Raw genomic sequence first — 13,910 nt, 5'->3', positions numbered from 1 at the left:
CTGGGCTCAAACTTGCAATCCTCCTGTCTCAACATCTGAAGTTCTGGGATCATAGGTGTGTGCCACTACACCAAGCTAAATTATTTTTATTAAAGTAAACTTTCAAAAGTTAAAATACATAGGATAAGGCATAAAGCATAAGTATCATCTTGAAAAATTTCCCCAAATGTACTTCCAAGATTGAATGATTCTTTAAAATTTCTACTCATATGTAAAGTTAATTTTCCTTGATGTTAACAAATTTAGCAGCTGCTGAAAAGTTAAATATTCAAAGCCCAAAAGTAAAATGGCTGGTGTAAAGCAATGTCTGTCTTGGCAAGGCTGCAGGACATGCCCTCCACCCACCTGAGGCTGTAGAGCACCTTCCCATCAGGCTGGACTCGAAGCATGACATTGTCCGTGGTGGTGTCATGGATGAAAGAGTGCTTGGAGTGCACGAAGAACATGTCAGGGACCCATATCTTCTTTACCAGCCGGCCATCAAATGTCATGCTGAGATTGTTGGTGCTTGGAAAAGACAGCCTCTCATCCTTCCAGTAGTGCCTCAGGTAGAGAGTCATGGTAAAGTCCTGGGGGGCAGAGGGCAGAAGGAAACCACAGAGGATCAGCAGGAGATTCTGTCAGAAAAAGCCATCACCTGGCTGGGAAACTGAGCCCATCCAGGCCTTGCTTCTAGATCCTCGGTTTGCTACAAGAGGAAGAGGACAATAAAGTAGAGAGGTTCAGCCAGAAGCCTGCAGCTGACAGTGTCCAGGAACCCCATGCCACCCTCGTGTTGGCCTCTACACTGGAGAAGCTGTTGCTGCCCACATCTGACACTCAAGCTGCAAGTATATGAGAGTTCATGCCCTCGAGCCACCCTCAACAAGAGAAGGTGGTGGGTTAATGCTCCAGCTCCCTGTAGCCCTGAGCTGTCTTCTTTGCTCATTCCTGGAGAGTCTGTCAGATTGCATGCTAGAGGAATGGCTGGTTTGGGAGCTCAGACCTGTTTGCTTCTTTCCCTTCCCTGTCACTTCCTGGCTCTGTTTTGGTGTACCCCAGGATCACCTCCCCAGTAAACTACTTATGCTGCAGTGCCTGTCTCAGGTCTGCTTCTTGGGGGACCAAAACCAAGATAATGTCCTAAAAAGTCCCATGAAATAAGTGTAAAATATTCTGTGTTTTATCTGACACCACCAAAAGGGTAAAAAGGGGGGTACTCTTGCTTTGGCATTTCCATAGACCCACACAGAATCAGCAGTTATAAGCTCTGTCTGGAGCCTTGGCCCAGAGCATGCATCCCAATAGCAAAATCCTAGGTACTAAAAAGGGAAAGGTCAAGTTTGTCATCTGGCCCTGTCTCCTACCAAGAGGGTAGCTTTGAGCAAGTGTCATAACCTGGCTGGGCCATCTGTAAAATGAATGTGGGAATTCTCACCTCCCGGGGAAATTATGGGACCAAGTGGATTCAGGTGCATGGAGGTCTAGCCAGGGTCAGACCCATGAATATCTCCCTGCCCACAGCCCTTGGAAGAGAAGCACTTACCATGTCAACCTCAGAGATGCTATCCAAGCTCTCCACCTGCACATCCACACCAACAGGAATGGCTGGGCCTGTGGACACGGCATGACAAGAGTATTCATTCTTTTTACTTGAACTTTCAACCATGCAAGACATAGGCAAAAAAGTGTTTAACTTGGAACCTCAGAGTCATATTAGATTTGAAAGTTTGGTCGTGACAACCTGAAGTTAAACCAGAGATGAGTGGACTCATGGGCTGGCTCCTTGGAATATCCCACCCCTTTTCTGTACCCATTCCAAAGTGGTTTTTTTTCTCTTAAATTCTTTTACTGGTACATTTTAGGTATACAATACATTTACATTCATCATTGCCAAAGTGTTTTGGTCTGAATCATCCAGATGATTTTAAAACTATGAGATTAATATATGGCTTTCAATTTTTGTTTCTTATACTCATCTAAAACTATGATAAAGACCTAGGTAAAGGCTGGGTCTGATCTAAGGACTTATTCCTTAACATGATGCAACCCATTTTACTTTCTGTATTTACTTCCTGACTTGCACCCTCTTTCCTCATGGAAAGCTCTTGCCTGGCTATCAGAGGCATTCCTTGTTAACAGTACCCAGAACTGAAGCCATATTCAAATCATTTATCAAACTCACAGATCTGCATACTTGCTACATAATAGATCAGCTGATGTATCAGGATGGCCTTAAAAATCATTATATTGAGTATTATTTTGAGGTTATAAAAACTTATGGATAAGGAATAAGAAAGCTTAGTAAAATAAATAGATTCAGCCCCTTTCCTCCACTGTCAGTATGTGGGTCAGGGATGGAGCACACTTGAATCATCATGGAATGAAAAGGGGGGATGGATCCAACAAAAGGAGATTATGGAGTTGAGCTTCTTTTCCAGAACCTATTTGTCCTTTGGAAGATATATATTTAGATCTAGATATGAATATGGCTTTATTTTCTCCCTTTTTTTTTTTTGGTACCAGGGATCAAACTCAGGTCCTTACACTTGCACAGCAGGTGGCGAAACCACTGAGCTAAATCCCCAGCCCTACCTATTTGTCCTTTAGCCAAAGGTGATTGGAAGAAATAAAGATATCAGAATGATTTCTAAAGCAAATATTTTTCTCCAGGAAAAAAATATAAAGCCCATAAGGAGGAAAACCCTCTGACTCTAAGCGGGCAGAAACCCGGCAGCTGCAGGCTAAGCTTCAAAGGGCTTTGGCATTTTTCTGCACCAAGTCATTATTTTCTCAAGCTATTTTCATTTAGTTAAACCCAGCAGACCACACTCTATCCTCTATACAGAGCTCATCTGCCAGCTTCCAGATGAGAGCAAATTTAGTCCAAGGTTGTTGGACTAAATTTCAGGACATTTTCAGGAGGCAGCTTTGGGCTGCAGCTGCCCTGTCTTCCCACAGCCAGCTGTTGTTCTCACTGATTTTTAGCTTTCCTTCTCAGGAGCAGTAGCCCAAGGGGCAGCTGGCTGGCCTAGTCTAGTTGCCCACTGTCAGGTGCTCCCAAGAATGTGTCAGCAGAGCCAGAGCTCTCACTCAGAAGGTGCTGTGAGCTTGGTCCTTTATCCATCATGTACACCTGAAGCAGACCTGACCTGGGGAGAGCAGAGCCAGGCAGCTCCTGGGCTTGATTTCCTGCCCATGGACGCTAGAAGGACCCTAAGAAAGAAGACACCCCCACCAAGGTGTACATTTCTTACCTCCAAAGCCAGGCCGCATGCTGAAGTCATGGTCATCTATCCTCAGCAGCTGCTCTGACTTTGTCAGTGGTAATTTGGTGATGTCAGGGCTCCGCTTCAGAATTGGGCTACCAAGGGCCAGGGAGAAACAGGTTGATCACATATTCTAACCAAGGCAGATAAAAACCATTTGCATTCCAACTTGATCCTGACAGGTTTGACAGGATGTGCTATATTTTCCTTTAGACACTGGATAGTCCCTGTTCCTTTCTCCAGTTTCCTGGATAAATAAACTGACGAGAAAGTCCAAGACAGTGATTCTCAATCACAATGGAGGGTTTTTTAAATAAAGATACCCAGACCGGACCTCAGAGATTCTGATTTGAGTGGTCTGGGAATTGGGTGTAGAAACTGGTATTTTTTTAAAACTTCCCAAGGTTGGAAGTACAGCTCAGTGGTAGAGCACTTGCCTAGCATGTGCAGAGCTCTGGGTTTGATCCCAAGCACCACTGGGCTCATGGGGTGGGGTCTTCCCAGATGGTTTGAATGCATAACCAAGACTGACAGCTACTTCTCCTGGTTTTATTAATGAACCTAAACTCATCCAAAGGGCCTCGGCCATTTCTGGAGAGGTGGGTTGAAGAGGAAGCCAGAAGGCTGGGCCTGGGTGCCTTGACCTCTTTGGACCACTCTGTGGAGGAAGGGTGGGCTCACTCTCAAGTCAACTGCCCCATCTCCACGGGAGGCAGCCTCTGAATTGCACTTAGGGCAATTTTGTTCACTTTCCCTTTTTCTAAATGGGTAATATATTTACAGGGTTTGACAATTTAAAATAACATGCAGTCAAAAGTAAGCCTCCCCCTTCTGCCTACTCCCTTCTGCCTCTGTGTCCCACCCCCTGACCACATCCCCAGGTTCTTCTCTTACTGGTTCCTAGGCCATGTGTCTAGAGTTTCTTTTGAATTTTTATTAGTACATTTGTAGTATAATTTCAAGGTTTTATTTAGAAATAAATAAATATAAATATATATTCTTAGTTCTCTCCTTCTTTATACACAGTTCATGTTATATAAACTCTTCCATACTTTTCCTTTATTTAATATGACTTTGTTTTTCACACCAGAATGCCCTGAGATGCTTGCTCTTTTTCTACTACATAGGTTCCTGGAAAGGATAATCTATGGCAGACAACATGGAGTCACTCGCACTCTTTTGCCATTACTGTACAAGCAAAATTGCAATGGCCTTGACCATGTTTCATTTACCCATCAGCACCATCCTTGGAGCCCTCAGAAATAATTATCTTCCTAGCTCCTCCCTGTGCTGACATCAGGCTGTGTCCTCCCCAGGGGCAACCACACACACTTGCTCTCCCCAGTGCTGAGGGTCCGAAACTTTGGTGTGAGGGCTTGTCATTACCCCCTGGAGGGCTGTTAAAATCTACATTTCTAGGGCTGGAGATTTAGCTCAGCGGCACCTTGCAAGTGCAATGTCCTGAGTTCGATCCCCAGTACCCAAAAAAACCCCTACATTTCTAACCTCCCTGCTCCCTGCAGTGTCTGATGCAGTAGGTCTGGCTGAGGCCCAAGAATTTGCATTACCGACAAGCTGCTGATGCTGCTAATCGGGAGACAGCACTGGGAGGGGAGTCCTGCCCGGGTGCATTTTATCCTGGGTGCGCCCACACAGCCTCCTCCTTCCTTGTGACTGGCTCAGCCCACCCTTCAGTCCCTTACCAAAACTGCCTGCTACCTGCATTTGGGCAACTTGTTTTCTTCCTTGAGATTCAGTTTTCCCAACTGATTAAAGGTAGAGCTTTGCGACTACATGGGGTGGGAGGGTTGAAGGGGACAATGTTTGTGGAAGGACTTTTCAAACTGTAAAGTGGTATGCAAAGGGAAGAAGCCAAGGAGGGAGCATCCTGTGCAGTGAGGGAGGTGCCTGCTGGGAGCCAAGGAAGATGGGCCACCTATTTGTGGGTGTGAGGGGGGGAAGCTGGGAACACCAAGGGCGGGAAGCCTTGCTGCGCACAGACACCCTTTCTCAGGCAGCTTGATGCAGGAGCCCCCACTTCCTCTTTGGCTCCCTTTCTCTTGTCTCCCACCATTGCTTCATGGTTCTCGCTGAAAATCACCACAGGTGTGGGGCAGACATGTCTTTAGAGCGGTATGTGTACATTGATGGCCCTACCTGCTGTGCTTGAGGGCATCCTCATGTGGTTCTCGTCTCTGTCTTTGAGGCCTGCTGTGAAAATAAAAAATAAAAACATTCTAGAGACAGTAAGATACTTGAACCAATGAAGCACTCCTTCCCCTCCAGATTTGCCTCAAATCTAACCAGAATAAAATGTGGAAAAAATGAAGCTTTGGTGCATCAATTTAGCTTTTCAATGAGCATTTCCCAACTACCCACAGGAACAGGGACTAGAAGAGTAATTGTTCAGAAAAGCTGTTTTGATTTGACTTAATATTCCCCTCACTGATGGACCCAGGCCTGAAATTGATCCCACTTTTGCAGAGGGTTAGTTCTTAAAGACTGCACATTGTAACTTAGTAAATGTTTTCTCTTGGCCATTCTTGTCTTCTGGTTATGGTTTCATGCTGTAAGATGAAACAGGAAGAGGAAAGAGAAGTCAGAATATTTATTCCTCTTTCTCTCCCCTCTTTGATGCCAGGCACTAGCAATGCTTGTGTTATTTTGCCCGGGGTAGGCATGGCTGCCTGCTCTTCCGAGCACTGGCATGAGCATACCTGGTTAGTTCACTGCCCACATCTCTGTGAGTAGTCCTTTTATTCCACTATCATTAGTTAAGCCTTTTGAGTGCAGTAGTACTGTTTTCTGCTGGGACCCACTGATACACTGGGACACATTACGGTGGATGTACAGGGATTATGTTATCTGTAGCAAAGTGGACCAGAGACAGGTGTGAGCTGTTCAGGACTGAGTCAGGAGAGGGGAAATCTAAGACTAGAGGGGGGATAAGCCACTGAGAGCAGAGTCCTCTTCACTTCCAGCACCTTGCACAGAGCTGGGCCCGGTGGATTTTCAACGCTTGTTAAATGAAGGAAGGAAGGAATCAGCTTCCTAACATAGGCACCTGGAAAGAGAGATGGATGAGATTGTACAAGTAGGTCAAATAGAAAACAAACTTGGCCAGTCTCCTCCTTTTTTTCATCCTGGGGATTGAACCCAGGGCGCCAAGTATGCTAGGTGAGGGTCTACCAGTGAGCTACATCCCCTCACCCAATTTATCTTGAGAGAGGGTCTTGCTAGGCTGCCAGGGTTGACAATAAACTTGTAATCCTCCCACCCCAGCCTCCTGAGTATTGGCCCACCTCTACCTTTAGCTTCCAGCAGGACTGTAACAGAACTGCACACTGACTAAACAGGGAGGTTTGTCACGCTCTGAGCTGCCCTTGCTGTTGCTTTTGTGAAGCTTAGATTCTAGCCTAGGAAAGACTGATACAGAGGATCCCTAAAGTCTTTCCCATTGTTGTTAAATTTCTAAATACCCATGTAAAAACAATTAAAGAATAGATTAAGCATAAAGGAGATGTAAGCAACACAAAAATAATCCTCATCATTCCATAGAGACCCTTAGAGGGAAAACATACTGTAACTTGCTTTTAAACTCAAGTTTCAAGATTATGGTATATTTTTTCATGTCATTAGCATCTTTTTACTAGCCATGGGTGTGATTATTAATGTCAAAATGAAGTACACTATAACACCAAATAAATAATAGGAACAACTAACACTGCTGGTTAGTAGGTATTACTCTAAGTCATGTGACATGTATTAAGTTATTCACCACAACACCCCGTGAAGCAGGCCTTATTATTCTCCCTAATTTATATAGGAGGAAACTAAAACACAGAGGATTTCAATAACTTTTAAAAGCAATGGAGCCAGGAGTCAGACCCAGGGGTTCTGTCCCAGGGGTTAGAAGCACAGGTGGCCACCGCATCTTGTTGGGAGACTTGCCTCCCCCTGGCAGGAATTTAGGTTCAGTGCAAAAGGTCTGAGCTTGTCTTTTTCTTATGTAGAAGTTAGTAGGACCTTGCAGAAAATTGGTGCCACCAAGTGTTTATTGAATGAGACCCTGGGCAAGTATGAAGAAAGGATAGACATGTCCTAAGTTAAGATGATATAGGGTGACATTTGAGACAGCTCTTGGCACTGATCAGAGGATGGATATTTTTTGAACATTCACTTTTATTTTGGATGGAATGAAAGGTTCCCACCTAGGGACTTCTTGGTGTCTACTTCTTGTAAGTTCCTAGTAAGTCTGTATGTGGATGATGTTTTCCCACAGCAGCTCTGTGAATCCTCTGGGAGGTGGAGTGAGAGTTGGGGCCTGTGATGTAGGGCTGCTGGAGGGCTCATTTAGCCACCACCAGAGCACCTGGTAAGTTCTACTTCACTTTGCTGACTACACCATCTTTGAGAAGATAGAGAAGTTAATTTTAACAAGATAGCAAGAACTAGCTAATGAAAATGGTTCTGCTCTCTTCCCATTTGTAATCACCAGTGAAAGAAATTCTTGCATGTAATCCAAGTGACCCAGCAGTCATCCTCTATATCTCATCCCCCCTCTCTTTCTTACCCTCACCCAGCACCACCGAGAACAACTACTGTGAATGCAGCCCTGGTTCAACTGCTTGGAGGTGTATCTGCTCGTAGGGGTGCCATTTTCCGGTGTGGACAGAGACCCTGAATGTTTCAGCCAGGGCTTTGCCTATACCACTTGGCCAGCTGGTCCTCTCTCGCCCTATTCTGCCCTCTCCATTCCAACTCCTACTGTCTTATGCATTATTATTTCTCACAAAAGAAGCAACAGGTTTTCCTGCCTCTGGCTTTGCCCTTCTCTGACCCATCCATTTTCCCATCACTGGGAAATAAAAGTCACAATCATGCTACTTCCTCTCTTAAAACCCTTCACCCTTAAAGTCAAATCCATAGAATCTGGACATAGGAATCCCATAAGAAGGCTCCTACATATCTTCCCAGCCTCTGCTCCACTCTATTTTAACTTCTTTCAATTGCCAATTGTATCACTATGCTTTGCTCCTGATGTCCTATTTGAAATGTCCTACTTACCATTTGTCATACCCCTGCTTATCTAGACAGCTTGGCTTACTCCCAGATCAAGCGCCACCTCCTCCTGGAAGTATTCCTAGGCTTTTCTCCTTCCCACTGAATTCTTTACATGTGTACTTTCATTAGGAAGTGCTCTCCTGCATGGAAGTGTCTTTCGGACTATCTCTCACTCTGTGGTGAGTTCAGTAGAAGAGGACCTCTATCTTATAGTTCTCTTTAGCCCTTCAGCAATGTGTAAAGCTGATCTTATAGACACACCTAGCACTGTATTCCTGAGATCTGAGAGGACCCATAAAAAATATGTCAAGAAAGCCATTGCCTATATGAGGTGAGATTCAAAAGATCTGTGAAAGACAACCCAAATTCTATAAATTCAAGAGACATGTGCAAGATAACTCAAATTCTATAAAGGTGCAATCTAGCCAGGAGAGTCAGGAGAAGGAAATATGCTGGTTGGAGAAGATATGAGTGTTAACAATGACAATAAGGCTGAGAGTCTGCTAACAGAATCTAATTTTATTGTTATATTCCCTGTCAAAGAGAATACTCTTCAAATTGAAAAGAAAGTATAAAATTAGTTACACCATAGGATAGTGAACACAAGAGCATGAAATCATCTGGCTCTCGGCCCTGATTGCACATCTGGGGATTCATCTGAGGAGTTCAGATACCAAGCCACACACCAGACCAACTAAATCAGAGGTCTGAGGGTGACCCAGCCATCAACAGCCTTCCTTCCTCCTTAGATGGTTCCACAGTTTAGCCATTGCTGAAGATTATAATTTTTTAAAATGGAACTCAAGCCTACAGACTAAGATAAATGACATCTCATGAAATTTAAGGACCTTGCAGCAAAGAAAACATGGAAGATAAGAGGGAACCCAGAAGACTAGAGATGGAGAGATGCTTTCTTGATATTCATCAAAGATTACTGTGCAAACAGCTAGGGTAAAGCTCCAGGTTGATTCCTGGCCATGTTCTAGAACTTTGACTACAAAACAAGTCAGGACTATTACTGTGTTGGATCATGTTGGTGACATCAGATTGGTGTGTGTTCAGGCAGAGCAAGACACCCTAACCTGTTCACATTCCTGGGAGGGTCCTCCAGGTTAGCTGAGAAGGGAAGTATTTCCACAGGGCCTTATAGTACAACTGTCCCCCAAACACAAAAAAAACCCTAAGAATAAAGGCCTGCCCAAACTTGTCTCATCTGTGCCCAGCACAGGATGGCATAAGTCTTTGTGAGTTTACTGAGTTTACAATAGTCAAAGTATGCATACATTGGCTCACACAATCCTGGTAACAAACCTGAAGTGTCAGACAACTGACTCTGTGGTACAGAAGAAACAGCCTCAAGGGTGTGAGGTTACTTATCCAAGGCCACAGAGCAAGTACATTGCAGGGCCAAGTTCCAGAGCTTGTACTTCTTACTGTATGTAGGCAGACTTCCTACCACTGTCTCTTCAGGCTTGCTGAAAAATTATTGGGGTTGGATATAGCTGTTTGTACCCAAGCTGTACCCCAAAGGAAATCTTCAAGGGCACACAAACTGGGCTCTACCTTACCTTATGGGCACATGAATTCTAAGCTCTGATGATAACAGATAAGGGGTTAGGGTGTGGGCATTGGAAGCTGAGGTTGTTTTATGTAGGTGGCCAGAGAATCTTCCCTGAGAAGGTGACAAGTAGGACAAAGGCCATGAGATGGAACTCCCTTGATGAGGAGGCCAGCATGGCTGAACCAGTGAGACAGCAGCTCAGAGAACAGCCTAGGTCAGACCCTCTGGGTTTACTTCCCTGTGTACCTGATATAACAGGTGCTGGTCCCTAGTTTCTCCACAAGTGACCCTGCTATGGCATTCTGTACACCCTGATCTTTGTGCAGCTCTTTGAGGAATGACCTGATGATTCAGGAGGACAGTAGGCAGTTAGGAAGCTAGCATGCTATTCCAAACCCCAGGTTTTTCGACTGCTGGGAGACATGGTAAGCTTCTTCTCTCGAGGTTTTTTCCTCATCTGTGAAATGAAGGATTGGGCTGCAAGGTATCTTAGAGAGCTTCAAGTCTTTCCAAGAAGTAGCAGCATCCCTGAGGTGTGAGGGATGTCATAGCTAAAGTCCTATTAGCTGAAGGTAAGGCTGAAAACTCCATCAATGTAAGTATCAGTTTCCACAGAGACCCACCAGCAGCACTGTAGCTTTGTATTTAGTTCTTCTTTATTTCATGAGTGTTCTCAAACTACTTTTTTAACTCCATTTCTTGGAATTTTGTAAAAGCTGCACCTTTCCACATAATGAGTATCCTGTATTTTTCATTGGATTTAAATGGTTTATCCCTTTTCATTCCTTACTTGGCGGATTTTTGGTAACTAGTAATCTGCTTTTCAAGTCACAGTCTCTAGAATGTGTGATAATTAGTTTTATGGGTCAACAGAGCTAGACTATGGTGCCCAGTTTTTGATTAAACATCTAGGTATTTTTAAAGATGTGATTAATGTTTAAATCAGTGGACTTTGAGTAAAGTAGATTACCCTTCATAATGGAGTGGGCCTAATCCAATCCAACCAGTTGAAGGTCTTTAGAAAAAAAGACTGAAGTTTACCAAAAGAAGAGGAATTCTACTTTGAGTCTGACTTCATACTCAGGGCTGCAGTGTCAGCTCTTGCCAGTTTCCAGCCTGTGCCTGCCCCGCGGATTTCAGACTTGGCAACCCCCGCATATATCCTAGTCTCTATCTCTCCTCACTCCCTCTCCCTCACTGATGGATGGATAGCTGGATGGATGGCTGGATAGATAGGTAGATAGATGTATATGGATGTGCATATATATATATATATATATATATATATATATATACTGTTGGTATGTTAGATAGATAGATAGATGTGGATGTACATATGTACACACTAATAGTCTGTTTCCCTGAAGATCCCTGACTAATACAGAGCATAAACTCTCCTTGACACCCAAGGTCTGCGTGTCTAAGGAGCTCTGAGGTGTTGTCTGGATCCAAAGGAGAGCAGTGGCTGTATAGTGTGGGTACAACTAGCCAAGCTTTGACTGCCAGCTCTGTCCTATCTTGGGGTCATCTTTTGTTTCTCTGCCGCCTTCACTGGCTTCTGTTCCTACCAACCTGATTGTTCACTAACACATAAACCTAGCCTGCCATTACCCTCCTGGGAGAAATAAGGGTACATTGAGAGTATTTTTGTCTGTTTGCTTTTTAGGTAACATCTCAATCTAGACCATTATTTTTTTTTTCCTCCTTGTACATGTGCCTGAATAGAAGCTTTCTTTTTTTCTTTCTTTCTAATTCATTGTTTCTTTAAATTTTTTAAATTTTATTTGTACATGTTTGCAGTTCATGTAGTTTACAATCTTCTTGGGGAATGGTTACATATACATATTACAGCATATTTCTTTTTTAAAATCCTTTCCCTCTTCCCTCCCTCTCCCCTCACTCCTTGTCCAGTTCTCCTATCCCATTTTTCATTCCTGTTGATATTATTTGTCTTAGCTTATTGTATGGCATATAGTGTTTGCATTAATTGGGGTTATCTGAACATCTTTGTTCCTCTCATTTCCCCTCCCTCCCACCCCTGTTCCCTGGGTCCACTTCCTATTTCATGTGATCCATCCCCTTGTTCCTTTCTATCCATCCTTTATCTTTTTTTTGTTTGTACTTTGACTCATTCACATGAGAGATACCATATGGTATTTAAGCTTGTATGTCTGGTTTATTTCACTCAACATTATATTTTCCAGATGCATCCATTTTCCTACAAATGTTTCAAATTTGTCACTTGTTATAGCCAAGTAATATTCCACTATATAAATGCCACATTTTTTTATCCAATCATCTGTTGATGGGTATACAGGCTGCTTCCAGGATTTAGCTATTATAAATTGTGCTTCTATAACATTGGTGTGCACGTATCACTGTAGTATGATAACTTAAGCTCTTTGGGTAAGATACCTACCAGGGGAATAGCTGAGTCATATGGAATTTCTAATTTCAATTCTTTGAGAAATCTCCGTACTGATTTCCATAGTGGCTGAACTAGTTTGCATTGGCACCAACAATGCAGGAGGGTTCCTTTTCACCATAGCCATGCCAGTATTTGTGATTGCCATCCTTTGCAGAGTAAGATGGAATCTTAATGTTGTTTTAATTTGCATTTCCCTAATGGCCAGAGATGTTGAGCATTTTTCATATATTTGTTGACCATTTGTATTTCTTCCTCTGTGAAGTGTCTGTTCATTTCTCTTGCCCATTTCTTGACTGGGTCTTTAATTTTAGGTGGTTAAATTTTCTGAGCTCTTTGTATATTCTACGTATCAGTCCTCTGTCTGAGGAGTAACTGGCAAATTTTTTTTCCATTCTGAAGGTTATCTCTTCACTCTACTGATTGATTCTTTTGTTGTGCAGAAGCATTTTAGTCTGTATAATCCCACTTGTTGATTCTTGCTGCTATTTCTTGTGCAACTGAGGTTCCACTTAGAAAATCCTTTCCTACACCTACGACTTCAAGTGTTCTACTTATTTTATCTTCCAGTAAGTTTAATGTTTCTGGTTTAATGTTTAGATCTTTGATCCATTTTTATTTTAACTTTAGTATATGCTGAGAGATAAGGATATAGTTTCAATCTTCTTCAAATAGATAACCAGTTTTCCCAGCATCACTTGTTGAATAAGCTATCTTTCTTCCAAAATATGCTTTTGACCTTTTGTCAATGATCAAATAGTTAAATATGTCTGGAGAGGTTTCTGTATCAATTCTGTTTCATTGATCCACATATCTGTTTTTGTTCCAGTACCATGCTGTTTTTATCACTATTGGTTTGTGGTATAGCTTGACGTCAGGTATTGCTATGCCTCCTGTTTTTCTCTTATTGCCCCAACTTGCTTTTGCTATTCTGAGTCTCTTTTGGCTCCATATGAATTTTAGGATTGTTCTGAATGTAAGCTTTCTATGCTTTCTCTCTGGAAGACACTGGGTTACTTTTTTAAAATTTAGAGCTCTGAATTTTTTCCACCTACTCACTTTGACAGAACAGATTGTACTTTTCCCATTTGTTATAGAAAGGACTATTTTTTTACTTTTACATATCATTTGTCTCCCATACCAACATCACTTCCTTTATGAGCAACCTTTGTTTAGTGATTAAATTCTATTCACTATGTGCTCATGTGAGTTTGAATATGTTAAAACTCTTGGTAAATCTCTTTTGAGATTCTCACAATTAAATGTATCATCTGCCAAATAACAAAACAACAAATGAAAACGAGTATGTTTGTCAAGAAGAGGCCCAGGTTGCTGTCGCTGTCAAGGTGCTGACTGAAATTCTCTACCTGGCTCTTCTTTCCTGGGGACTGGAACAGAGAGCACAGCCCCACAGCAGGGGGTGAGTAACCACTCAGGCTGCTTGGGAGAATGTCATTGTCAAGGGTTCCAATTGCTTGCTTAAAGTTACACTTACTTGATGAGGCAGCTTACAGTATGGGAAGGAGCGCAAGTTTAGCATTAGTCAGTTTGACTCCCAAAGAGGCCACACACTAGGGTTTCACCTTGGGCTGGTTACTTGATCTTTGTGCAC

At 42.9% G+C, this 13,910-nt stretch overlaps 1 protein-coding gene across 1 annotated transcript in view; it reads right to left on the bottom strand.

Moving 5' to 3' along the window:
- The window catches only part of Gabrr1 (gamma-aminobutyric acid type A receptor subunit rho1), a 40,087-nt gene that overhangs the window by 14,545 nt on the left and 11,632 nt on the right, over positions 1-13,910 (bottom strand). Inside the window, exons 2-7 of the mRNA XM_087188018.1 lie at positions 5,406-5,459; positions 4,418-4,436; positions 3,377-3,381; positions 3,237-3,343; positions 1,526-1,593; positions 346-569 (exon numbers count right to left, since the gene is read on the bottom strand). Coding sequence (XP_087044144.1) covers positions 346-569; positions 1,526-1,593; positions 3,237-3,343; positions 3,377-3,381; positions 4,418-4,436; positions 5,406-5,459 — 477 coding nt within the window. The remainder of the gene's footprint in view (positions 1-345; positions 570-1,525; positions 1,594-3,236; positions 3,344-3,376; positions 3,382-4,417; positions 4,437-5,405; positions 5,460-13,910) is intronic.

Source organism: Heterocephalus glaber, unplaced genomic scaffold (assembly GCF_053883595.1).
Source record: "Heterocephalus glaber isolate CG9 unplaced genomic scaffold, H.glaber_assembly_v1.0 deba00001523, whole genome shotgun sequence".
Classification (NCBI taxonomy): Eukaryota; Metazoa; Chordata; class Mammalia; order Rodentia; family Bathyergidae; genus Heterocephalus; species Heterocephalus glaber.
The sequence above is the reverse complement of the archived record's forward strand: the minus strand, read 5'-3'. Positions and strand labels throughout refer to the sequence as shown.